At 41.1% G+C, this 27,987-nt stretch overlaps 1 protein-coding gene across 3 annotated transcripts; it reads left to right on the top strand.

The window, feature by feature from the left end:
• Positions 1 to 4: 4 nt before the first annotated feature.
• ccnt2a (cyclin T2a) lies at positions 5 to 27,981 on the top strand. 3 transcript variants are annotated; one of them, XM_072472649.1, is made up of 10 exons: positions 9 to 208; positions 2,718 to 2,799; positions 13,137 to 13,265; positions 13,577 to 13,637; positions 20,219 to 20,281; positions 20,453 to 20,498; positions 21,907 to 22,070; positions 23,096 to 23,166; positions 23,261 to 24,413; positions 24,536 to 27,981. In XM_072472649.1, exons 1-10 carry the CDS (start codon positions 54 to 56, stop codon positions 24,574 to 24,576), a joined length of 1,965 nt encoding a protein of 654 aa, XP_072328750.1. In that variant the 5' UTR covers positions 9 to 53; the 3' UTR covers positions 24,577 to 27,981. The 3 variants fall into 3 exon arrangements, 2 of the variants coding, with proteins under 2 accessions (XP_072328750.1, XP_072328742.1); XM_072472641.1 differs by having other exon boundaries at positions 23,261 to 27,981; XR_011934195.1 differs by lacking the exons at positions 23,096 to 23,166; positions 23,261 to 24,413; positions 24,536 to 27,981 and having other exon boundaries at positions 5 to 208; positions 20,453 to 20,822; positions 21,907 to 22,066.
• Positions 27,982 to 27,987: the final 6 nt, after the last annotated feature.

The following is a 27,987-nucleotide window of genomic DNA, read 5'->3' as shown; positions in this document are numbered from 1 at the left end:
GCTGTGCGCATGCGCCCTGGGCGACGCTGGGAGTTGGTCGCGGTGTCGGCTCAATGGCAGCTTCAGCCGCATCGTCGAAATGGTATTTCACCCGGGAACAACTGGAGAATACGCCATCCCGGCGGTGCGGGATCGACACCGACAAGGAGCTGTCCTATCGGCAGCAAGCCGCCAATCTAGTCCAGGATATGGGCCAGCGGCTTAACGTGTATCCTTCCCGCCCGGGAGATTAAACAGTTTCTAGAAATGTCCGGGGGAGTGGGGGCAGGGAGCGTGCGGCCTACTCGGCCTGTGTGACATGACGGCGCCTGACCGGCCTGAGGCGGCACGGAGTTGGGGAGGGGAGAGGAGGAAGTGGAGCTGCCCCGGGGCCCTTCGCTGGGGAATTGATGCGCATTTAAAATGTTGGCGATGAGCTGAGAGCGGTGTCGGGGCCCACCGGCCCGGCCGCTAAGCCGGCCTTTCTTTTGCAGTCAGCGTTTTGGCGGCACCGCGTTTCCCGCTGAGCAATGGGGGAGATTCTGCATCCCGGGGCCGGGGGAACTGATTTTTAAGGGTGGATGGATTCCCCTCCAATGTACAAAGGTCCGTTTTCAGCTCGGTTATTGGGAGGGAGAAAAGAAAACGCGCGGAGAGGCCCGCAGGATGGATTTGGAACAGGTGGTGCAACAGGGCACAAAAGACAACATGGCTGCCGGCAGCAGACCGGCAATCATGGCCATGGCGCCACACTTTAAAGTCACAACCTAATAGATGAGAAGACAAAATCCACACTGTTTCATCTGTGATACGTTAATGATGCAAAATTTAAAGTGGGGCATCGACGTAGAACTATTCCGTTAGGATTATAGTCCTATCTGGGGGTGGGAGGTAATTTTGTGTTTAGATGGAAAATGAAACTTGTCAATCAGTTCATATTAGGCCACTCGGCTAATCGAAACTGCTTCATCATTCAATTATGGCTGATACTTTTCTCATCCCCATTCTCCTGCCTTCTCTCCAGATTCCAAAGAACCTATCTATTGTAAAGACACTCCGTGTCTTTGGCTCACAAGTCGAGTTCAATACAATTTATGTTTGGCTATTTGAGTTGCCAACTGGAATCTGCCTAACGGTTTAATATTTTTGTTGTAATTTTCTGTGTACCATGGGCCATGAAGGAATACTGTGGGGTTGCAAGAAGGTTTTAGTGATATAACGTAAAGCAGGTTTCGGGTCTGTTTAAATTACTTCAAAGGACATTTGCCAGAATAGAAAAACATGTTCTAATCATGTGAATCATCTATCCCTAGCTCTTTACCTTTTCTTTTTAAAAATGAAACTGTTTGAGATGATTTGGAATCTTAGAATAATACAGCTCGTACCAGCTCTTTGATAGACCTATCCAGTTAATCCTGTTCCTTTACCGCTTTCCCCATTCTTGGGAAAGGAATGAACCATGATGTAGCCTATGACAAATTAGATTCCTATGTTAATCTGGGTAATGTTTCATAATATTGTGTGAAGCAATCTGGGTAAATAGAGGTTACTGGCTGGTTCTGGTTTTTTTTACAACAGCACATCATAGTAAATTTAAATATGACAAGGGATGAACAGTCATGATGGGCTGGTTTAGCACAAGGCTGAATAGCTGGCTTTTAAAGCAGGCCAGCAGCGCGGGTTGAATTCCCGTACCAGCCTCCCCAAACAGGTGTCTGAATGTGGCGACTAGGGGCTTTTCACAGTAACTTCAGTTGAAGCCTATTTGTGACAAGCGATTTTCATTCAATATGATCAAATCTGCAGGGATTGGAATTTAACGTGGGTTCTGCCAAATTTTGATGAGGACAAGCCTGTTATGTGTTCAGATGGCCCTTTAGTTTCATGACAGGGCTAAAATTTGCATCTCTACATAACTTTTACATTGGTTTTGAATCTTTGAGCTAATTTGCCTACTTCCCATGATTGAACATTTAAATTAGCTTTTCATTCCTGCCTCAACTCAGTTCTACCGGAGTAATTGAAGGGGTGCAGATTGTGAGGGTCTCCTTTACCCTAGTACGTCCTTATTGCTATACAAACGCATGTTATTTTTTAAACTTGCTGTATTTGGATTCCATGGTGACTAAGGCTATTGAGCAGTATTGTATAGGCCAGCTCCTTGTTAATTGCTTCCTGTTCCTGTAAAAGAAATCTGTCCAATACAAAGACCTAGATTGTTTCACATGAAGATTCTTAATACCTGTGTATTGCTGAACACTCCACAGCTAAGATTAAATTGTCATGTTCATGCAGTGGTCAATTTCGACAGGTTTATTTTACTGCTACTGACCTAATCAATTATATATGTTCGAATCACACTGGGGTTGGGGGAATGGTGATTGAGTTGATATGCATAAATGATCTAAAAAGGAAATATATAATACTAGTGTGGATTGGAAACCAAAGCCTTCCAGAAAAGTTTGTCGACTGCAAATATTTCTGAGGGTACCCACAACCATATTGGGATATTTCCATAAGGATTGGAAGCAGTACAGTTCAGAGTGGTGTGAATTCAGTTTGGGAGTTTAAAAACAGGCATCATTTCTGTTCTCTGTACCCATGATGAAGTTGATTTTTTTTCAATTTCCATTGAATTATATTTTGTCAAAGCCTCATTTTGGTTACTTTTTAAGCAATGGGTTTTAACATGCTTTTTTAATGTCTCTAGGGTACACTTTCCTTGACATACATTTTAGCTCTCAATTGACCATCAACACTGCAATTGTTTATATGCACAGATTTTATATGCAACATTCTTTCACAAGGTTTCATAGAAATGTAAGTGTTTTTATTTTATTTTTTTACTGCCGAGCAGCATTTGGTAGCACTATTGGTTAACTGATTATTGGCCTACTATTAGAAGGTCAGAAATTTCAGTAATTTGAGATTAATTACAGCTTTAGTTTTGCAATTAATACTTTTGATCTTATAATTTTTCATTTAAAATGTTAAGAGTCTAGAGTTACCGAGCAAAATAATTAATATGTCGTTCTGGTATGTTCTTGAGAGATTTTATGCAGAAATTATTTTGACATGAATTATAGTGTATGCCAGTGTTTCTCAAGCTTTTTCTGCTGTGACCCCATTTTAATGCTTTAAAATAAGTGCAACCCCCAGAGTAAGGAGGGGTGATTCCGTGGTTTTGTCCACAACCATTTTAAAGACTCTGGGGGCTCAGGACTAATAATCATTCATCCATGTGTAAAGGAGCCTCAGCAATGACCCCCAGGACGGTCCTGCTGGATTCTCAGTTTGACGGTTACCATTGCTGCCTTGGAGTTTGTGACCCCCTAACCCATAGCTTGGGAATCTTTAGTGTACATAACATGCTGCATAGTTAATATAGTGTACAATATTGAGGCAAGGTATGTGGTTTTGGCAATACCGAAGTACTTATTTTTAAAAAGTTATAATTTTCCACATGTTTCTGCAAGTAATGAGGATAGAAGGTTATAAGTCAACAAAATTGAGGTAATTATTAGTTTTAAGTCCTTTCTTGGATCATAGTTTACAGAATTAAGACTGGTTTGTGGATGAATGCATGCTTTCAAATATGCCAACTGCACAGTGCATACACAAGCAAAGGCTACTTTATACAAGCTTTTTGCAAAACAGCCAAGCTACCAGTTATGTTTTTGTATTTTTAGTAACATCAATTTGTTCTTTTAGTTTATGGTCATGTAATGTATATTCGTCCTGTGGATTAATCATAGTGCTGTGCGTCCTGGTTGTTGCCAAGTATACATGCTCAGTGGAGTTACTCCTATGCTTGGTGTAATTTTGTGTATTTCCAATGTATTCTGGGTTTCTGACTATTCTGGGCATCTGACTAGCTGAAAAGCTCATCTTTCAAATAGACAGTCAACCAGAAGAAAGGTAAAAATAGTTATTTTTAAAGGAATAGCCCAAAACAATTAAAATACAAGGAATGAGGATCATGCAAGGGGGTACAAATTTGTTTTCAATTTTTCAAAATGTACTTGTATTTTAGATATTTTGCTTTAGTTACTTAGAAGAAGTTAATGACAATAACTTTACATTTGCGCACAAGTCACTAATTCATAAGTAATTTGATCTTTGAAGCACCGAGACATTTCAATGTGATAGTGTTATGCAAGTGCAAGTATTCGTCCCATTTTATGTCACCTCCGTAAACATACAAGTACTCTGCCATCAGACTTGAAGTCCCTTGTAGATTGGGACTTTGTTGATCAGATGACCGTCCCTCCAAATTGTACATAAAGAATTCTGTCTGAACTACAGCATGCTGATTTTTCACCAGTTGTCAATGACAACTCTTTTGTTTTATGCACAGGGTGAAGTTGATCTCGTTTGTACCTGTAGAGTACAAGTTGTTTTAGAGTTTTGATGTGTACAAAATATGTCCAGCTGAATTGCCATTCTTTGTTTTCATGTTCAGATTTGATTGATCAAGGTGGGTTAAATTTCACTCCAGTTTTGACGCAAGATCTTTGTGGATCTATCCTGGGATTGTCATAACATTTGTCTGCATTTCAATCAATGCAATGCAATTTCCAGGGTGGTGTAACCTGTTGTAAATTTGGCAGCAGGATATAGATCTGGTACGAGACCTGTTGGTAGGAAATCCATCGGATCAGAATGATTCTTTATGAAGAGGCGACATTGAATTTCAGTTCACTGAAGAAATTTGCCATCAGCGGGAAAGGGAATTTATGTTCAAATACACTTCTCAATGTTAACCACTCAAGTCTCATTCTTCACTGACTCGATTGGTGGAAATTAGGATATACCCCTCTGGAAATGTACTTTAAAGTGGCAAGAAATGAGATGCTTCATTTTATATGCTGGTTCCTCATCACAATTGGTTTACCTGTAATGCTTTCATTTGATTCAAGTCCCAGAGAAGTCTGCCAAAGTAGAGATTCTGTCGTGGCTTTTGTGGATCTTGCTGCATTGCACATGTTTTAATTCCAATATTTTTGTGGACGTCGACCATAATGGTTTGTGAAAATCTGAGCGATAAACAGTCCAAAATCCCATTATCAAGTGAAGAAGTTTCTTTATTCAACTGTGCTGGATTTTGTCTGCAACCCATCTTCTGGTTAAGTATTATAAATCATCCTTGCACGGCAACTTTATACTTTCCCAGTGAGAGTTGGAAGAACTGCACAATTGCAGTATAAGTTTATGCTCAAGGAACATCCTAAATGAGATTGATATCTTAAACTTCAGAACCTCCCTCAAGGTTTGAAGCAGTAACTTTCTCAGGACAGTCTTGCCATGAGACCTTTGGTCATGGTGTTGATGAGCAAACGTTTTCCACTGTTGCTGAAAAGCTGTTTTAATATTACTGGAACTATTTTACACAGTGATGCAATTATTCCTTCCGTGATGCAGAGATCATGGAGGTAGCTAATCCCTTTGAAGAGGGTGGTCTTGCGACAAATATATTGAACAGACTGGCTGTACATGCCCTTTATCAACCTGAATGACCTCAAAAGATGAACTGCTCCATGTACAAGGAGCAAGAACACAAATCTGATCAACCACATTCTTCTTGGCACAAAACTAGACTTGAGCTCCAATCTTCATTAGCTCTATTCTCCAGTGATCAAGTCGGCAACATATTAGGGATAGTCTGTATAGGTGATACCACCTAATGAGGTATGCAAACAAGCAGGATGTGATTTATTCCTGACTTTTGTCTCGATACCATGCAGATATGGCATTTGTGTCACAACTTCAGTCCTTTCTGCTCAACAGCTTGCAGGCGTGCAGAATATCGCTGTGGATGCTCTGAGGAGGGACAGTTCGGCTGCACCAACAGACACACTAACAGGAGACAGCTCAGCTCTTTGACAGGTGGGGTTTTCCAGCAAGGGATATTAATTACTATATTTCAGACTAGAAGTTGACTATTTTGTTGCAGGCATGGGCAGCCCAGGTTTAGAATTTGGCACACCTCATTTGCTTCTAACACTGCAGATCTATCATGTATGAAGAGTAAAAAGAAATCATCTTAAAGTCCCATACTAGCCAAGAAGTCTTGGATGTGGCTGATTGCGTGGCTTTTTTAACAGCTCACATAACAGACAAAGTCAAATTTGGCATTGTTCTTAATGTGCCAATCGAGACCTTGGTCTCGAAGGCCAGATGTTCTGAGTGATGGATACCATTTAACCTTTGGAAACACCTGTTTCAAAAATCTACCAAATCAAAATAGTTTTGATTTTGGAATTGCGAATGAGATGTTTGGATTTTAGCTGCAGTTAAAGTTTACTGACCATCTAGCACCTAGATCATTAGAATATTTGCATTAATCAACGCATGCGGCAGATGTTCAACCTCAAACTTTCCATTCCCTTCTCAGTTGTGTTTAAAATGGACTTGCCATGGAGAAACTGCACGAGTATTGTGTACAGTTTTGGTCCCCTTATGTAAACCGGATATATTTGTCATAGAGCGAGTGCAGCGGGGGTTCAACAGATTAATTCCTGGGATGGCAGGATTGTTTTTATCGGGAGAGATTGAGGAAGTTGGGCCTGTATTCTCTGAAATTTCACAGAATGATAAGTGGTCTCATTGAAACTTAAATTCTTACAGGGTGTGACATAGTCCATGTGAATAGGATGGCTGGTAAATCCTAGAACCAGGGGACACTGGATAAGAGGCAGACCATTTAAGATTGACACATGGAGGAATTTCTTCACCCAGAGAGTGGTGAATCTTTGGAATTCTCTACCCCAGGGGCTGTGTTATAATAATCTTTATTGTCACAAGTAGGCTTACGTTAATACTGCAATGAAGTTACTGTGAAAAGCTAGTCGCCACATTCTGGTGCCTGTTTGGGTACACGGGGAGAATTCAGAATATCCAATTCACCTAACAGCACATTTTTCGGGACGTGTGGGAGGAAACCGGAGCACCCGGAGGAAACCCATGCAGACACGGAGAACGTGCAGACTCAGCACAGACAGTGACCCAAGCTGGGAATCGAACCTGGGATCCTGGAGCTGTGAAGCAACAGTGCTACCCACTGTGCTACCGTGCCGCTTGTGGAAGCTCAATCATTGAGCATGTTCAAAACAAATTAGATTTCTAGGTACTAACGATATTAAGGAATATGGGAGTAGTGGGGTAAATGATGTAGAGGCAGATGTTCAGTCATGATCTGTTTGAATGACGGAGCAGGCTCAACGGGCCGAATGGCCTATTCCTCCTGTGTTCCTACGTTGAAGTTTACTTTTTCAACTTGGTGTGCAATTGGCAAATGCCAGGTGGTTCAGAATGTGGCATTTATGTACGGTGGTTGGGATGTGAGTGACCTTATTAAAATTACGCTTGCTTAGTGCTAAATACTGAGCCGAATAATTTGAATTTAATAGTTTGTTGTCATTTCCTTGGGATGTCTCAGTGCTTCAGTTGTCATGCAAGCAAGTGTAACAGCCATTGTGTGCATGGCCCTACAAACAGCAAATGAGATAAATGAATGACTGGTTAATTTTTTGAATGTTTGAGTGAGCAATGTTGGCCAAGACATCAGGAGAGCTCTTCTTTTTGAATAGCAGGATCATTGGTGGTCTGGCCAGTATTTGTGAATTGAAATTGAAGCTCCACCTGCCAGAATAAGTATCTGAGACCTCAGTGTAACGCCCCATCTGAAAACGTTACTTTGTACCTAGGAAAATATTGGGATTTCTTGGAAAAAGCCGTTGTGCATTAATTAATGTTCAAAGTTCTACTTTTGCATGTTTTGCAAGATTGTTGCACTTGTGGAGATTTTATTTTCATCTGAACATAATTATGAGAATTCAACATACAACGATTCTGTTTAAATAGAAGCTAACAAATTTATTAGATATAGCAGTTAACAATTGAAGCATAATATAAATAAAACCAACATGAATGGAAGCTATAGCCACAAGAAAAATGTTTTTCCTCTTCAGTGAACAAAACGCCACTGCATCTATATTACGAATGCAAGATAGCACAACACTAAAAATAAGTTTCTGCTTGGGTGATTTCTTTTACACCATCTGCTGTCCCGTTTATATTAACTCTCCCTTTATTAAAACTTTCCAAATTGGAATGAGGAGTTAGATGTTATTCCTGAAGCTGTAAGAAAAACGTCAGAAATTGATTTGAAAGAAGAACCTAATTTGCAAATGTTTTGGCTGAAATATGCACTTGTTTACATATAAAGCTTGGTTCATGAATTAGCTGCAAACTTAAGAAGGGACTTCTCCAGAATCTGTTACACTAATTTTAATCCGTATACCCACGGTAATTTTGACTGAAATTAATGATTGCTTAAGAGTGAACTCTAGATTATGGGCACTATTGCAAGTATGATTTTATTTTAAAAAAATATGTTTTATTGAAATTTTTTTCCCAAACAACAATTTTTCCCCTTCTACAAAGCAAACACAACAACAACAATACAGAAATTTCCAACAATACACAAGCAACAAAACCCCTTTATCTCTGACCCAAACTAAACCAAACCCCCCCTCTCCCCCCCTTCCCCCTGGGTTGCTGCTGCTGGTCATCTGTCTTCCCTCTAACGTTCCCCTAGGTAGTCGAGAAATGGCTGCCACCGCCTGGTGAACCCTTGAGCCGATCCTCTCAGGGCAAACTTTATCTGCTCCAGTTTAATGAACCCCGCCATATCATTTACCCAGGCCTCCAGTCCGGGGGGTTTCGCCTCCTTTCACATGAGTAGGATCCTGCGCCGGGCTACTAGGGACGCAAAGGCCACAACGTCGGCCTCTTTCGCCTCCTGCACTCTCGGCTCTTCCGCAACTCCAAATAGAGCTAACCCCCAGCCTGATTCGACCCGGGCCTTCACCCCGCGAAATCATTCCCGTCACTCCCTTCCAATACCCTTCCAGTGCCGGGCACGCCCAAAACATATGTGCGTGGTTTGCCGGGCTCCCGCCACACCTCCCACATTTGTCCTCCACTCCAAAGAACCTGCTCAATCTTGCTCCCATTATGTGTGCTCTATGTAGCACCTTAAATTGAATCAGGCTAAGCCTGGCGCATGAGGAAGAGGAATTTACCCTGCTTGGGGCATCAGCCCACATACCCTCCTCTATCTCCTCCCCTAGTTCTTCTTCCCACTTTCCTTTTAGTTCGCCCACCGACTCCTCCCCCTCTTCCCTCATCTCTCGGTAAATCTCTGACACCTTGCCCTCTCCGACCCACACCCCTGAAAGCACCCTGTCCTGTATCCCCTGTGTCGGGAGCAACGGAAATTCCCTCACCTGCATATATCTCAAGAAATTTCCCCGGGGCAACTTATACTTTTCCTCCAATGCTCCCAAGCTCGCAAAAGTCCCATCTATAAATAAATCTCCCATCCTCCTAATTCCCAACTGATACCAGCTCTGAAATCCTCCATCCATTCTTCCTGGGGCGAACCTATGGTTGTTCCTGATTGGGGACCCCACCAGGGCTCCCCGCACCCCTCTCTGTCGCCTCCACTGTCCCCAGATATTCAATGTTGCTGCCACCACCGGGTTCGTGGTAAACTTTTTTAGGTGAGATCGGTAGCGGCGCCGTCACCAGCGCCTCTAAACCCGTCCCTTTACAGGACTTTCTCTCCAGTCTTTTCCACGCCGCTCCCTCACCCTCCATCATCCATTTACGTATCATGGCCACATTGGCGGCCCAATAGTAATCGCCCAAGTTCGGTAGTGCCAATCCTCCTCTGTCCCTACTACGCTGAAGGAACCCCCTCCTTACTCTCGGAACTTTCCCTGCCCACACGAAGCTCGTGATGCTCCTGTCTATTTTATTAAAAAAGGTCTTGGTGATTAGTATAGGGAGACATTGAAATACAAATAAGAACCTCGGGAGGACCATCATCTTAATTGCTTGCACCCTGCCCGCCAGCGATAGAGGCTGCATGTCCCACCTCTTGAAGTCCTCCTCCATTTGTTCTACCAGCCGTGTCAGATTAAGTCTGTGCAAGGTTCCCCAGCTCCTAGCGATCTGAATCCCCAGGTATCGGAAGTTTCTTTCCACTTTCCTTAGAGGCAAGCCTCTACTCTGGTCCCCTGGATGTATCACAAATAATTCACTCTTCCCCATGTTTAGCCTATACCCCGAGAAATCCCCGAACCCCCTCAAAATTCGCATAACCTCTATCATCCCCCCCGCTGGGTCCGACACGTATAACAATAGGTCATCCGCGTATAACGAGACTCGGTGTTCTTCTCCCCCTCTAATCACCCCTCTCCATTTCCTGGAGTCTCTCAGCGCCATGGCCAGAGGTTCAATTGCCAACGCGAACAACAATGGAGACAGCGGGCATCCCTGTCTTGTTCCCCTATATAGTCGGAAATACTCCGAACTATGTCGACCTGTAACTACACTTGCCGTTGGAGCCCCATAAAGAAGTCTAACCCAGCTAATAAACCCGTTCCCAAACCCAAACCTCCTTAACACTTCCCATAAATACTCCCACTCCACCCTATCAAATGCCTTCTCTGCGTCCATTGCCGCCACTATCTCTGCCTCCCCCTCCACTGGGGGCATCATTATCACCCCTAATAGTCGTCGCACGTTAACATTCAGTTGTCTCCCTTTTACGAACCCTGTCTGGTCTTCGTGCACCACCCCCGGGACACAGTCCTCTATCCTCGATGCCAGTACCTTTGCCAACAATTTGGCGTCCACGTTTAATAATGAAATGGGTCTATAGGACCCGCACTGCAACGGATCTTTATCCCTCTTCAAAATTAACGATGTCGTTGCCTCCGACATCGTCGGGGGTAGAGTCCCCCCTTTCCTGGCCTCATTGAACGTCCTCACCATCAACGGGGCCAACAAGTCCACATATTTTCTGTAATACTCCACCGGGAACCCGTCTGGTCCTGGGGCCTTCCCTGCTTGCATGCTTCCCAGTCCCTTAATAACCTCGTCCACCCCAATCGGTGCCCCCAGGCCTACCACCCCCCGCTCCTCCACTTTCGGGAACCTCAATTGGTCCAGGAACTGCCGCATCCCCCCCTCTCCCTCTGGGGGTTGAGACCTATACAGTTCCTCATAGAAGGTCTTGAACACCTCATATTTATCTTTCCTGCCCTTCGCACCGTATCTCCCCTTTCGTCTCTAATTCCTCCTATCTCCCTCGCTGCTGCCCTCTTTCGCAATTGATGAGCCAACAGGCGACTAGCCTTTTCCCCATATTCATACCTCCTCCCCTGTGCCTTCCTCCACAGTACCTCCGCCTTTCTGGTGGTCCGAAGGTCAAATTCCGTCTGGAGTCGTCTCCTCTCCCTGTACAATTCCTCCTCCGGGGTCTCTGCAAATTCCCTATCCACCCTTAAAATCTCCCCCAGTAATCTTTCCCTTTCCTTGGCCTCTGTTTTCCTTTTGTGGGCCCCAATGGAGATCAGCTCTCCTCTGACCACCGCTTTTAGTGCTTCCCATACCACTCCCACAGGGACCTCGCCGTCGTCATTGACCTCCAGGTATCTCTCAATACACCCCCGCACTCTTGCGCACACTCCCTCATCCGCCATCAGTCCCACATCTAATCGCCAGAGTGTTCTCTGCTCCCTTTCCTCTCCTAATTCCAGGTCCACCCAATGTGGGGCATGATCCGAAACCGCTATGGCTGAGTACTCAGCTTCTTCCACCCTCGAGATCAACGACCTTCCCAAAACAAAAAAAATCTATCAGGGAGTACACTTTATGGACATGGGAGAAGAAGGAAAACTCCCTAGCCCTAGGTCTAAGAAATCGCCATGGATCCACTCCCCCCATTTGGTCCATAAACCCCTTAAGTACCTTGGCCGCTGCCGGCCTTCTGCAAGTATGATTTTAGATGACTAGTTGACTTCTATGGGGAAAAGAATACAGATAAATCCTATTGTAAAGAAATGTAATTGTAGGATGGGTCTGTTGTCTGTTTCCAGGGTAGATCAAGGCAACCACTTCTTTAAAAATTGAGTGCCCACTTCTCAATTAAGGGGCAATTTAGCATGGCCAATCCACCTACCCTGCATATCTTTGGGTTTGTGGAAGTGAGACCCGTGCAGATGTGGAGAGAATGTGCAAACTCCACCCGGACAGTGACTCGGGGCCGGGATCGAACCCAGGTCCTCGGTGCCGTGAGGCAGCAGTGCTAACCACCGTTGTCCTTGGCAACCACTTAAATTTAATTGAGGTTTCGTCCAATGACCCCTCCAATGACGGCAGATGTGTGGCATGCATATTAATCTGTTTACTTTTCACAGCTTGCAGATTTAGGTCTTCAGCCCCGCCTCAGCTAGTTCATGAACTACTATGGTATATTGTTGGTCTGTAGAGGTGGAATTAATGAAAATATTAAGTTGGTTATCATAGATGTATTCTTACTCCTTTTTGAAGAAGGTCAGCCTCCATATGTAAAACTTCCTCTCCTTTGCATTGTCTGAACTGGCATGAGGATAAAAAAAAGTGTTTCTTTGCCGCTGGAATGACGATTTTTAAATTTACTTGCGTACATAGGTAAGTGTTCTGAACTTCATGCACTTACTAATATGAATCCTTGCCTTTCTAAACAATGGTTTGGAGAAGTGAATTTGTTTTATGTAGTAAATAATTTGTTTTTGCTACAAATTACTGAACTTTCAAAAATAGTCTTGCCTATCCACACGGCTGCCAATTGATAAAGGAAAATTAAATTCATTTGAATTGCTTTTCATTTGAAGATTTTATGTAATATGGCAGTATCAGGTGATCTAGTATAGAAGTTATATCAGTTTGAATATTGAGACTAAATTATAATGACACCTACAAAAGTGGGGATTGAAATACCTTTGCACCCTCACTTGCCTGTAATTGAAGTTTAAAATTCATGCTCCAAGACAACATGGCATTTCTTTTAAATATTATTAAGGGCTACATAACAAAAGATAATGAGCTGAAAAACTGCTCTCAGGGGAAACAAACTACCATGTGTTATTTGGGAGCAATGTTATTTGAGTTGTGAGCAGTAACCTTTTAAATATGTTTGATTTTAAGATGTAGAGTCCTGTTTAATAGTTAACATGTAATGACACCAAATCAAAACTTTGCTTATGAGTTTTGCTAGATGCTCATTTTTATTCAGACATTTAACATTTGAAAATTCTTAACAGGTAATTTCCCCTGCTGCTTTGTTTTTGGCTGCAAAAGTAGAGGAACAGCCACGTAAACTCGAGCATGTCATAAAGGTGGTACATGCCTGCTTGAACCCTCAAGAACAGCCACTAGATGTTAAGAGTGATGTAAGTTGTAAATAATATGGCAAAGTGACATTTTGGATAAAAATGTAACACTTAAAACATTGGATTGTTAATTAAAAGCACATTTGATCTGCAAATTGGATCTTGAAGGTGAAAGTAATTTTGCCCTGGAAAAAAAAGTTATTTGAGTTCAAATTTTCATTGCCATGGCTAAATGAAGTCTAACACTAACTGTTGCATAAGTAGATAGTGAAAAACTAACACCTGAGGGATAATGTTTATAATGGGCGGGAATTGGTTTGCTTTAGATTCCTCTCTAAATTACTTTCTAATAAATGTTTTTTAAACTGCAGGCATATCTTCAACAGGCCCAAGACCTGGTCATACTTGAAAGTATAATACTGCAAACCTTGGGTAAGTTGGAATAAGGGCTAGAAGGGAAAGCATTGACTTCGCTGGTGCTAGGACAGTGTAGACTCGTCTGTCAATGCTTTACACTGTATATATACACACACACACACACATGCGCCCTACAAACTCTGCATGTTATTTCCTGTTTGCTGGTGAATTATGTCAGTGCAAGTAGTCTTCATTCAGTAAAAGTTTCTACGTGAGACTTTTCTTTAGTTCTTGCTTTATGGGTGACTTGAGTGTTACTTTGCCCATCCTTGCCCAGAGTGGTGGTCAGCTGTTTTCTTGAAGCACTACAGTCTGTGTGACTGTATTGCTTCCATTGTGGTGTTGGAATTCAGGGAACTTGGCTTGGAGAACAATGGTATGTCATCAAATCAAGATGGTGTGTGACTTGATGCCCTGATCCTACAGATGTTGTGCTTGTTAAAAGAAGGTCAAAGAGCTTGGTGTTGTCATATTAAGTTTGAATTGTAGGGCATATACGGTATCAACACAGGAATTTTGGTATTTTCTTTCCTGTGGCCCTGCAAATGATTGCTCTTATTCCCAACATATTTATTTGTCCTTGGTTAACTTTCCAGAACATAATGAATGGCCATGGAACTCCTTTATGAATATTGCTTACTTACAGGGAGTGTCCTAGAAACTGAAACTTTCTGCTATCTCGGATTAGTAGTCAATAACATAGAATGAAGGGAAACAATTGCTGGAAAACTCAGCAGGTCTGGCAGCATCTGTGGACAGTTCTGAAGAAGTCATGTTTAATGCAGTTTGTCTCCACAGATGCTGTCAGACCCTGAGTTTTTCCAGAATATTTGGCATTTTGCTTTTATTACAGGAAGGAAATTTATTGTTCTATTGGTAGCAAGTTTTTGTGGTGTTCACTTAACAGGAGTATGTACTGTTCTACAATAGGAGTGTCACACCATGCAGTGCACAACATTCTGGTAATGCATAGTTGTTTATTGCACTATTATCTCATTAAGACCATCCAGTTTAATTAGTGACTCATAAACCAACTAGCGGTTATTTGACAAATTAAATTTGAAAATTTACAGATGCTTGTACTTTTGTTGCAAGTTGGAAGATGCCAGCTTGAATTAGAAAATGTCCTTTTCCCTTTTAATATTTCTGCCACTTGAGAGTGTCCTAATTTCTACCTCCTTTTTTTTCTTCATTTCCACTTTGCTTTTGGTCCTGTATTTGGGGAGGCGATTCTTAGTTGGAAACTACACCTTTAGGTTATCCATGAAGGCTGAGGTGTGGTGACCCTTAAATCACCGCCAGTCAGCTCTCTCAAAGGGGAAAGCACTCAGTGGTCCTCTGGGATTATGATGACTTTATGGGCTTCCTATTGAACCAATAGTTCAAATCCATGTATGCTGGACCCTGCCTACCATCCCAATTTTTGCTGAGGGTGGAAGGCAAAATATGAAAGGTACTTGACTGTCACTATTACTGTGAAATCCCTATGCCTGTGTTCACTTTCTTCTTTCACCCTACTCATTCTGCATACTCTTCATTTCTGTATCCTTCGTTCCTAGATTTCCAACACTTTTGGGGTGCCTCCTCCCATTATCCTGAGCCCACTGCTTCATAGTTGGCTCCAATTCACCCCTGTAATTCCCTCATCCATTGCTATTCTGATTTGAGTCCCAACAAAAATTTTTTTAAAGATTAATTTGCAAGATTTTATCCATAATGTGTTTCGGGGAAAAAAAGCTGTTATATTCAAAACAAACATTGAAGCCTGTTGAACAAAGCTTGACATATTAATTGGTCATTGGCGTGTAGCAGCTTATAACTGAACAACACTTACTGCTATCTGAAATTGACCAGGGATACTTGGGTAGAAATATTATACATCTATTTTCGCAAGGAAGTTATTTTCTATTTCTATTAGCTTTAATGATTTTTTTTAAAAACTGCTGCAATCCCCCTGTTTGCCATTTTTCATTTTGACTGCTGTTTATTATTCTGGATCCTGTTAGTTTAGACCACATAACTCATTCACCTGCACCATTTGCATGGAATTGATGACTTATCAATACAGTGAATGCTGGTGAAGATGTTTTGAGATCCTTCAAGAGAATTTTCACATTGAACAAAAATTACATTTTCTCTCTTTATAGTTTGTATTTTCCTTGCTAGTCTCCTTTTAATACTTTGGCGACCTTCAATGATTTTTGCTTTGTTGCTTCCAGTTTTTCTAGGGATTGATTACATCCGTTGTTATTTATGGGATCATTGTGTAAAATGGTTGCTGCATTTCTCTACCGAAGTCAGTGTATTTGTAAAAAAAACTATTTGTTGTACTTAATGTTTATTTAGTGATAACAGTGCTGTTAGCGATGCAAGTCTTTTTTTCCTCAGTAAACGCAGTATTGACACACGGAGGCCAACAACTTACTTAATTGTATTAATTTTCTACACTGCCATAATTGCTGTTCATATGTTATTTTTTGGATCATTCAGTTTTGAAATTTGCATGTACTGCCCTATTTCCAGTAGAATGATTCTATTAGACCAGCTTCTGACTTCAAATATTTAAGGATCCTCCTGAGTGGCATTTACAGTGCTGAATGAGGCCATTTGGCCCATTGAGTCTGCACCGGCTCTTGGAAAGAGCACCCCACTTAAGCCCATGCCTCCACCCTATCCCTGTAACCCAGTAACCCCACCTCACCTTTTTTGGACACAAGGGCAATTTATCATGGCCAATCCACCTAACCTGCACATCTTTGGACTGTGGGAGAAAACCGGAGCACCCGGAGGAAACCCATGCAGGCACGGGGAGAACGTGCAGACTCCGCACAGACAGTGAACTAATCCGGGAGTCTAGCCTGGGACCCTGGAGCTGTGAAGCAACTGTGCTAACCACTATGCTACTGTGCTGCCCGTCTTCATTACACAACTTTTAGACTTGCAAAGTTTATTCTGAACTCTGCACAGGGCATAGCTTTCTTTTATCTTTCTCTACTATTTTGTCAAAAGCATTGACTCCTGTACTGACATTGATCACCAATTAGTAATTTCCCAAATTGCCATTATTCCAAGTTTCTGGCTATTCTATTTAATTGCCTGGGGCATGAGTCAAGTCTCTTGTCCATTGCTCATCCAAAGTTAATTTTAATTACCAGTAGTCAGCTAGTGGCCAGGAACCTATATAATCAAGTGAGCATTAAGGTCAGTTGTATAATAGGAAGGCACCATAAGCCATTCTATTGGAAACATTATTGGTTCATCTGGAGTTGAAATATGTATCTGTTGTCACTGGTACATAGGTGCAGGTGTCAATGTCATCTTATAAATCTCATTGTCTCTACTTGGGCTGACAAGAAAGCATTTTGCAGGTTAGCAGGTAACTGCATAATGTTATGTAGATGAGTATCTGCTTCTCGAGATCTTTATTATAAGGCAGTAATACTGTCAGCACTGTAACCCAGAATAGCAAGATAACAGAACTTTCAGAAAGATGAAAGCCAATCTTTGCAATGACTGATATCCTGGTTTATCTGAAAACGCACTAGAAGTAAACCTCTCATCAGACGAATAATTGAACACAATACCAGTGTGTTGCTAGTGTTTGAAGAAGTCTTGAGGGTGTCCTACATTGTCCTAGCTTGTGTCTTGCTGAGTATGGCTACAGGTAGTGCAACTTTGCCTGAAAAGAGGCCTCATCGTAATAATAATCTTTATTGTCACAAGTAGGCTTACATTAACACTGCAATGAAGTTACTGAAAAGCCCCTAGTCGACACAATCCGGCACCTGTTCGAGTACACAGAGGGAGAATTCAGAATGTCCAAATGACCTAACAGCACGTCTTTCGGGACTTGTGGGAGGAAACCGGAGGAAACCCGCACAGACATGGGGAGAATATGCAGACTCCACACAGATAGTTACCCAACCTGGGCCCTGGAGCTGTAAAGCAACTGTGCTGCCCCTTGGAGGACTTGGGCTTCCCTGGCAGCAAAGTAATTGCAAACTAAGCACCAGCGGCCTGAAATAGAACATAGAACATTACAGCGCAGTGCAGGCCCTTCGGCCCTCGATGTTGCGCCGACCTGTGAAACCACTCTAAAGCCCATCTACACTATTCCCTTATCGTCCATATGTCTATCCAATGACCATTTGAATGCCCTTCGTGTTGGCGAGTCCACTACTGTTGCAGGCAGGGCATTCCTCACCCATACTACTCTCTGAGTAAAGAACCTACCTCTGACATCTGTCTTATATCGATCTCCCCTCAATTTAAAGCTATGTCCCCTCGTGCTAGACATCACCATCTGAGGAAAAAGGCTCTCACTGTCCACCCTATCCAATCATCTTGTATGCCTCAATTATGTCACCTCTTAATCTTCTTCTCTAATGAAAACAGCCTCAAGTCCCTCAGCCTTTCCTCATAAGATCTTCCCTCCATACCAGGCAACATTCTGGTAAATCTCCTCTGCACCCTTTCCAATGCTTCCACATCCTTCCTATAATGTGGCAACCAGAATTGCACGCAATACTCCAAATGCGGCCGCACCAGAGTTTTGTACAGCTGCAACATGACCTCATGGCTCCGAAACTCAATTCCTCTACCAATAAAAACGAACACGCCGTACGCCTTCTTCACAACCCTCTCAACCTGGGTGGCAACTTTCAGGGATCTATGTACCTGGACACCGAGATCTCTCTGCTCATCCACACTGCCAAGAATCTTACCATTAGCCCAGTACTCTGTCTTCCTGTTATTCCTTCCAAAATGAATCACCTCACACTTTTCTGCATTAAACTCCATTTGCCACCTCTCAGCCCAGCGCTGCAGCTTATCTATGTCCCTCTGTAACTTGTAACATCCTTCCGCACTGTCCACAACTCCACCGACTTTAGTGTCATCTGCAAATTTACACACCCATCCTTCTACGCCCTCCTCCAGGTCATTTATAAAAATGACAAACAGCAGTGGCCCCAAAACAGATCCTTGTGCTACACCACTAGTAACTGGTCTCCAGTCTGAACATTTCCCATCAACTTCCACCCTTTGTCTTCTTCCAGCTAGCCAATTTCTGATCAAACTGCTAAATCACCCTGAATCCCATGCCTCCGTATTTTCTGCAGTAGCCTACCGTGGGGAACCTTCTCAAACGCTTTACTGAAATCCATATACACTACATCAACTGCTTTACCCTCAACCACCTGTTTGGTCACCTGAAATGTATGTGAGGAATAATCTGTTCTTGGTTGAAAGAGTTGTTCCTGCCACTTCTGTACTTCTCTGCATCGACATCTGACCAGAGTATTAATACACCTGACTACATCTTGCTACTCTTCCAACAGCAAATGTGTTGTGGTCCATAAATCTTTATCTCAACACAACTTTAGTTTCTATGCATTTTAAACTCATTTATGGGATACGGGCATTGCTGGCTAGACCAGCATTTATTTCCCATTCCTAATTGCCCTTGAGAAGGTGGTGGTGAGCTGTCGTCTTGAACCACTGCAATCCCTGTGGTGTAGATACATGTGTAGTGCTGTTAGAGAGTGAGTTCCAAGATTCTTACCCGGTGGCAGTGAAGGATCGTCAATGTATTTCCAAGTCCAAATAGTGTGAGTGGGGCTTTGAGGAAAACTTCCTGGTGGTGTTCCCATGTGTCTGCCGTCTGTGTCGTGGGTTTGGAAGTGCTGCCTAAAGAGCCTTGGTGAGTTTTTGCAGTGCATCTTGTAGATGGTACGCACTGCTGCCACTATTAGTCGGTGGTGGAAGGAGTGAATGTTTGGATTGGGTTCCAATCAAGTGGACTATGTTGTCGAGCTTCCTGAGTCTTATTGGAGTTGCACGCATCCATGGATGATGGACAGGCTTTGGGGAGTCGGTGGGGGTGAGTTACTCACCGCAGGATTCTTAGCCTCTGACCTACTCTTGTAGCCACAGTGTATGGCTAGTCCAGTTCAGTTTCTGGTCAGTGGTAACCCCCAGGGTAGCACGAATGAAAACAAGTTCCAAACCTTGGATTGAATGTCTTTGTTTCAATTATTATTTTTTTTAAATGCTAAATCGTATTATGTTTTTGCATTGTGTGCAACTGGGATATGTGCATCTCTTGCGAGATTGGTATTCTATTGTCCATCTTTAGTTGCCCTTGAGTAGCTAGTGGTGGGCTGCCTTGAACTTCTGCAGTGGTGAAGATGGTCCCACAATGTTGTTATTTAACTGTATTACCTGTCTGGCTATAGTTGGGGAGAAAAGCCAGTGTTCAGTAGCTCTGATTGACAGTGAACTGCTGCCTTGTTACACGTCTTAGTGCACGAGCGGGACTATATATAACATTGCCGATTTGCAAAATCATGCTACTTTCATGTATGTAGTTCATTCTTACCCAGATCCCAACTTGGTCAGCTTTTTTCTAATTAGCTTTATTTTAATATCCTTTAACTGTAAATGTTTGAATTTAATCAGGCTATCTACTTTTCAATTGTCTGCTGTATCTGAAGGCTAGTGATCTTTGCCCCATACCTCTTGAGTATATAAATTCCTATTGTGATATTGTCCTTGTAAATGAATTGGGATTAATTGAACTGGTTTACATTTTGCAGGTTTTGAGATTACTATAGAACACCCTCATACTGATGTCGTGAAATGTACCCAGTTAGTGAGAGGTGAGTTTTCTATGTTTAATAGTACATTGGAGACTGAAGTTCTCTATAATTATTCAATGAAGTACAATGAATAATTATTTTGCCCATTAAATTTAATGAATCATTTCCAAAGATATTAAACTTTTGCCCTTAGTTTTTACTTCAGCTAATTTTGTTTTATTTTTGTTACAGCAAGCAAGGATTTGGCACAGACATCCTATTTCATGGCTACCAACAGGTTGTTATCCTGACCCTCTTTGTTGCAGTTTCAGGCACACTATTGCTTCCCTTACTGCAGGGCCCCCTAACAAGTGTCTCAAGCCCTTGTTGCAACAGAGAAATGTCCTTTCATCCGCAATGATGGTATCTCTCTGTTTGCAGTGCGGTGTACTGTACAAGGGTGTTTTGGGCACTAAGGGGTTAAATGCACAATGAGAAGTGTAGTGGTGCTCTCTGGTTACATTAACTCGATTCTGAGTGCATAACTCTAAAAATTGGTAGCCTGAATAGCAACTAAAGATTACAAAGAGATAAACTTAACCTAGAATTCACAAGCATCATGGTAAGTATGAAAGCATTTAACATTTTTACACTTCTCGTTGAATTGCAAAATTTAATTTTTCCAAAATTAATTTGATTTTTTTTTTTTTGCTAACATTTTGATATTTTCAGATTTTAAACATTCCAGCACATTTTAAAAACTGCAAGTTGTTGGGTTGTACTTCCAGTTTCAATAGGAATTATTCAGTGGCCTCCTATAACTAACTGGAGGTAGCAAATGTGGGTGATAGAAATGTTGATATCGGAGGTTCTGTTGTTCAACAAATTTATTCAAGTATCATTCTAATTAGGTTACAAGGAGTGGCAATCAAAACGTTTTAGTTAATTTAATTACCAATTTGAACAGATTGAGATTATTATCAAATACACAAATATCGCTAGATAGCTGCTCATTGATAGTAACAACTCTTAACAAATTGAAGTTGCATAAAATATCATTTAGAAAGGGGAGGTGCTGTAGAAACTAGAACCGATTCTGTATTTTGCGGGCTGTAGGGTCTAGGTTTTATGCATACCCACATGCAAAGAAACGTGTAAATACCAATGCACATTGATTTAATTAAAATTAGATCTCAGTTGAATTAATATCCCAACTTTCAAAAATATATAACTTACAATTTTCCTTACTAGATAGCTGTTCTAAACGTCAATGGTGATGCAGGTTGAGTGCAAGGAATTGGCATGTTCTTTGCCGAGGCAAATTGGCTAAAGATCATGAACGACATAACTTATCAAACTATTAAATGTTGAGTTCATGACCAGATCTTTTTTTTGTCTTGCGATAACTTTGAAAGTGGCTTCTTAAAACTTGAACTACCTATTAAGGAACATGGTGGACAATAGCATGACGTGAATTTTTCATTAAGCCAATGTACAATGTGTATATACTACCTCTATTGGGCGTGTATTTGAAACATGTTCATCCATACTCTGGAGTGAACCCATTTTCAGCTTTGTGCTGGAAGTGTGACCCACCTTCTGCAGATACTGATGTCTATCTTTTCACTCAACAACTAAAAAGCTTCCTGTTTTTGTCTCTTGTATTTTTTTCATGAACCATCGATCATCACTATTCTACACGGCAGTTTGCACCTGACAACATTTTGCTTGCAATACAAACCTACTGTGATAGCATGCGTGTGTATTCATCTGGCTTGCAAGTGGTCCAACTGGGAGATACCTGTATCCACAGATGGCAAACATTGGTGGGAGTATGTGGATCCATCTGTAACTCTGGAATTACTTGATGGTTAGTTGTAAATTTGAATATAAAACTAGATTTGTAGTTATGTTATGGCTGTGTAGAGAAACGCTGTAACATTTTTGCTCTAGAGCAGTGCAGTAAACCAATTTTATGCAGTACTGTAGCGAGTTTGCAGAGTTATTAGTCCTTGATAATGCACGGTGTATGCTTCTCTTTCCCATCGCAATTGTTCTTAACAGTGATCATGGAAATCTGTAATTTGTGTTACCAGAGTGGCTTAGGAAGAAAACCTAAGGCAGTAAAGCATTGAAACTGCTTGGAAGTTTGTTTTCTTTTCGAGAATGTAGAGTATCTTGTGCGGAAAACCCCATCCTGAAAATTTACATTTCTCTAAATTGGATTGGATTGGAGCAGTAAAATTAGACATTTTACTTTTCTAACACTTTCAAATGGGTGAAATTGGGGGGGGGGGGGGGGGGGAAACCTTGTGGAATATTTCCCAGAATTGCACTAATCACATTGTCTGAGAATAGTATGTACCATTGTAATTGTCTCCTAGATATTCATTTTAAAAAAATATATAAATTTGGAGTACCCAATTCATTTTTCCAATTTAGCATTGCCAATCCACCCACCCTGCACATCTTTGAGTTGTGGGGGCGAAACCCACGCAAACACGAGGAGAATGTGCAAACTCCACACGGGCAGTGACCCAGAGCCGGGATCGAACCTGGGACCTCGGCGCCGTGAGGCTGCAGTGTTACTCACTGCGCCACCGTGCTGCCCTGTCTCCTAGATATTCCATGAGGATTTGCTGATTAATGGCAAGCTTATAAAATGGGACAAATTGAAGTTCTTTTCAAAATTAATCTCCCAAAAAAAAGCATTGGATTATGTTCCTGATATAATATTACATCCCCATTTAAAACATCGCTAAAAGATGTAATGGCATGTCTGAGTTCCTGTTGTGCAGCATCAATATAGCTGGAAACTTTAAAATTGTAAACATTAGTCAGAGCAAGAACTCTCTTTTTCCATAACTTGACCTTTATTTTGAATTTTATTTGCAGAGTTAACACATGAATTTCTGCAAATACTAGAGAAAACTCCAAGCAGATTGAAGAGGATACGAAACTGGCGGGTAAAGCTTTCAGTTTTCAATGTTGATTGTTTTTGTCTAATTTTTCACTATTGTTTTAAATATTAGCTTCATTATGGTGTTCTTCTTTTTATAGGCTAATCAGGCTGCAAAGAAACCAAAAATGGATGGCCAGATAGCTGATAATGTTCTTCCTGGTTCATCTGGACCCCATGAATCTACGTGTTCTGTTGGTGGTGATCCTGCTTCAAGTGCAAATTTTCCTAAATCAAATTCCACAACTGCCCTACCTGCATCATTGAACTCTGGTAGTATTTCAATTCCAGCGCATGTCCCTGAAATGATGGCTACTACATCATTCAGTTCTACCTCCCAACAAGATTGGCCTCAGCATCCACACCAGAACATGGAGCAAGCTCATTCTCACAAACAAGATCTCTCCGTATCTGTCAACAAAAATGATATGATTTGCATTCAGCAGTCAACTTCTGGACAGTTAACTCAAAGCCATCATCGATCTGAAAAAGGTTCAGGGCATTCATCTAGTAAGCATGAACATCTTAAATCTGGTAATGGCAAACATCATGGATTCCCCCTTCCATCTGTACCAGCTCCTCAAAAATTAGCTTTGGACAGATATAGAGAGAAATTTGCTGCAGAACTTGCAGTACAGAAACGCAAACTAGAAACACTGGAGTCTGACGTGAAAGAACAATATGCCTCTGCTGCTCAAGCTCTGGTCGAACAACAAAAGAAGCGTGTGCCAGCACCGCAACAAATTCAGCATAATAGTAATGCTGTGACTTCCCCAATTAAAATGAAAATCCCAATTTCATCAGAAAAATCAGAGAGGCATGCAGCAGATAAAAAGGAAAAGGGTTTGCTTAAATTAAGGATACCTATCCCACCCACAGAAAAGGCTTCTAAAGATGACCTGAAAATGAAAATTAAAGTTCCCTCCTCTGAAAGACATAGCTCCTCTGATGAGGGCAGTGGTAAGAGCAAGCACACAAGTCCACATGCAGGCAAGGAACATAAGGAGAAACGCAAGGACCATTCGTCTCACCATCATCACCATAGTAGCAGCCACAAGTATTCGCATAGCAGCAGCAGTGGTGGGAGTAGTAGACACGGTATTGATGGATCGAAAGGAGGAACTTTGCGGAGTCCCGTAGGTCTGAGCGGTGATGGCAGTTCCACTGGCTCCAGCTCTTCACGCAAGAGGGCGCACACCAGTGATACCTCCCACAACCACCATCCCAAAATGAGCAAAACCTCCAAGACTGCAGGTACTTCATCTAGCTCTTCTTCCTCTTCCTCTTCTTCTTCCTCCTCTGTGAAGCAGTATATATACCCTTACAACTTAATTCTTAACCTTCCCTCCTCCCCTCCTCCCACTGTCACATACCAGGTGGGCTATGGACAACTCAGCACCCTCATGAAACTGGATAGGAAACCTACAGAGACCAACGGTCACAACGCCAATCCAGAATACAATGCAAACAGCCAGCACATGGACTACAAAGATACTTACGATATGCTGGAGTCACTCTTAAGTGCTCAAGGAGTGAACATGTAGCCGTAATTCGTAGCCTGTGTTTGAAGTTGGAATTCTACTCCCTCTTAATCCAGCTGTGACAAAAGTCATTGCTGCCACTGCTTCCATCAGATTGAGCGCTGCTTCCCCATTCTCCACTTTGAAAAGGAGATTAGCGTAAGCATAATCAGAGGTGAATGTTGAAAGGGTTGTGCTCTACGTAGTATTATTACATACTGTAACTTCTAGCATGAAATGTGCATATTTAATTTTGCCGATATTTCAGCTATTGAAAATTAAAGATGGCAGACTGCTGATTGTGAAGGTTTAATGTCTAATGTGTTGTGCACACTGATAATGTGGCAGTTTGTGTTGGTTTTGCAATCTGTCAAAGCCCATGTTCACATTGCCACATGTTTCAAAAGAGTGCAATTTTTTTTCAAAATTTCATTTTTGTCCTTTTATTGTATGGTGATTTTGCATGTTTCTAGGACAAAAGGGATGTAAAATGGACATTAGAGACAACTGTATTAGTTTACCAGAACGTGGAGAAAAAATGTACATACATTTTTGTATGTTTAGATGTACTATGAATACTCAGGTTTGGAGCTGCTTGTAAGTATAAAAAGTTTAAAAAAAGAGAGATTTACATATGACTGACTTTGCTATAAAGTGCATTTAACAATTTTCATGGCTTGTTGAAGTAATTTACCCAGGCACCGTGCTGTTTCTTGATTACATTGGGTTATTAATGTAACATTTAAAAAATTTGTCGAGACTCATGTAGGAGAGAAGTCACAAGTATAATAGCTGTATTTTTTTAGGTTAGCTCTTTAAGTATTACTTTAAATACATCTTAATCTACAGGGATCAAAGTGTCAATCAGCATCTTCACTTTCCAGCTTCTGTATGCTTGGATAATAAAGTAAAAGGAACAAGTTACTGTTAATGATGTGATTTTTTTCCCCCAGGCATATATATATATATATATATATATATATATAGGTTTGCAGTCAACTATACAAGTAAGGACATCTTAAAAAGGTATTATCTGACCTTTATGGCTGATAGAAGCACCAAAATAGTACTGTTGAAAATTATAGCATCTTAGTTATTGTAGCTACAGAAGACACTACTATTTTGTGTGTGGGGACAAGGCAAGAATAATCTGCGAGATAGTCTGAAGAACTGAGTTGTATGCTTTTGGTCTTAAGTATTTGAGACGGAAGCATTCTTCGAGCCATAATAGCAATGTAAAAACAAATTGCTGTCAGTGGTCAGATATTACCTTCTTAACAGCTGAAAATTTCTCAGTTGAATTCATCAATAAATGTGATAGTTAATCACGTTGTTTCCTGTAGTCTTTTTGTTTTGTCATGAATAATGTTGTCTTTCAAATAATAAAGCTGTGTCTTAAGCTTGAAAAGCATTTTGAACCTAATGCAGCGGTTAATGAAATATTAGCTATTAAAAGACTGTTGTTTAGCTAGATTTTCTAATAATTTATACAATTGAAACATTTTATTTCCTCTTAATCACCCATACTGCTTTGATTATTTCTAAATCAATAATTCAGGGAGGTATCTGCTAATCCTGCTCTTCAGATACTTGCTAGTAGAAGCATAAGTGGTTTGGCTGGAACATTCCTTGTGTTTCAGAGCTTTCAACTTTTATCACATTCTATTTTTTTGATACTGAAACCTGTACCCCCTTTCAATTTCAATTGCTCTGCTGTATATTTTTGCTAATGGAATATTAGCTATGAACTGAATATTCCAGTAGTAACTAATAAAGGATCTTGTGTGTAATTTTCCAAATATAATACCTGCTGCAATTTTTGAGTCAAATTTGCCTTCTTGCCATGTTTAATATGCATCTATACTTTTGCAATACTTTGATCAAAGTGAGGAAATTTTATTAAGAGAAAGGGTCCATTTGTGCCCTAGTTTGCTGAGCAAGGGGGATCCCAAGCCCATGCAAAGTTTGCGATACTCTGGTCAATCGAATGAGCCATCAGTATTGATCTATCGAACGTAGCATGTGATGTGCTGATGAGTTTCTCAGGGCAGCAATGAATCATCTGACGGTCGTCTATGGTTTGCTCAAATGCCTCCCATGGGAGTACTCTTGGAATTGGAACCATTTTTTTTCTTTGGAACAAACGCATTAAAGCACAGCACCTACCAATCAATCAGCTTGGCTGACATTGCGTGCTAATTGATTACTTTAATAGAACTTCACGATCATGAGCCACCTAGTATAAGGCAGAATTTTTGGTAGTGATAATTAGTTTAAAATTTTAACATTAACGTGGTGGAGAAAAGAGCAAGCCCTACACAGCAGCCTTTAAATTTAAAGGGACTAGAAGTTGCTGAGAACCGTATCAGTCGCGATGTATGCATTTAGAAAATATATTCTTAACTGGTTGCATTTAGAATTGTTTCTGTGTAATATGTGCCGTAACATCTCGGTGCATTTTTAGGGAAAAATGTGTATTCAGAAAATTAGTCGTTATAATTTGTTCTGCCTTCACATACCATGTTACAACAAAAATTTATCGTCACTTTAATTTTATTTTCCTTCTATGGACGCTGGTGTGTATTCTTTAGCCTGTGTTGATGTATTATATTTTCAGATAGTTATGTATGGACTTCAAAAACCTGGACAAACATGCAAAGGCTGTTACTGTCTTCAAACTAGAATTATATCTGAATATTACTTTTTAAATTGTTTCATATTAAATCTTACTGGTTTTGCCCTATTTATAGTCAAATAAACTTACACTTGCATTCAGGTATTCACTTAAAATAGACTGTTTCTTCCTGGTATTGGTTGCAACTGATGCTTCCAATATTCAAACTTGACCATGCCAGTTTCAGATCCTTGAAAGAAAATCTCTTTCAACAAAGGAAGGTGAACATTAGTGTGTGAAAGCTATCTCTGAATATTATAGGTTTACTGCCGAATCAAGAATATTGTTGCATATCTACAACATCCCATGGAATATTTCAAACATTAATCCTTCGCTTGTACAAATACCCATTCATTGGATTGGATTTGTTTATTGTCACGTGTACCGAGGTACAGTGAAAAGTATTTTTCTGCGAGCAGCTCAACAGATCATTAAGTACATGGGAAGAAAGGGGAATAGAATGAGTATAAGTTAAGTAAAAAGTGGATCTGTTGGGGAGAGCTCGCAGAGAGCCGCCTCGCTCCGGCGCCATCTTCTGCACTTATGTACCAAGAATGTTGTAACAAGAAGACCGCTGTCACATGATGTCAATTTATTTGTGATTCAATTGGATAAAATCTTACATTTACAGCAG

The sequence above is a fragment of the Scyliorhinus torazame genome, chromosome 2 (assembly GCF_047496885.1).
Source record: "Scyliorhinus torazame isolate Kashiwa2021f chromosome 2, sScyTor2.1, whole genome shotgun sequence".
NCBI classification, from domain to species: domain Eukaryota; kingdom Metazoa; phylum Chordata; class Chondrichthyes; order Carcharhiniformes; family Scyliorhinidae; genus Scyliorhinus; species Scyliorhinus torazame.
Note: the sequence above shows the minus strand (reverse complement) of the source record. Positions and strands in the feature narration are given on the sequence as shown.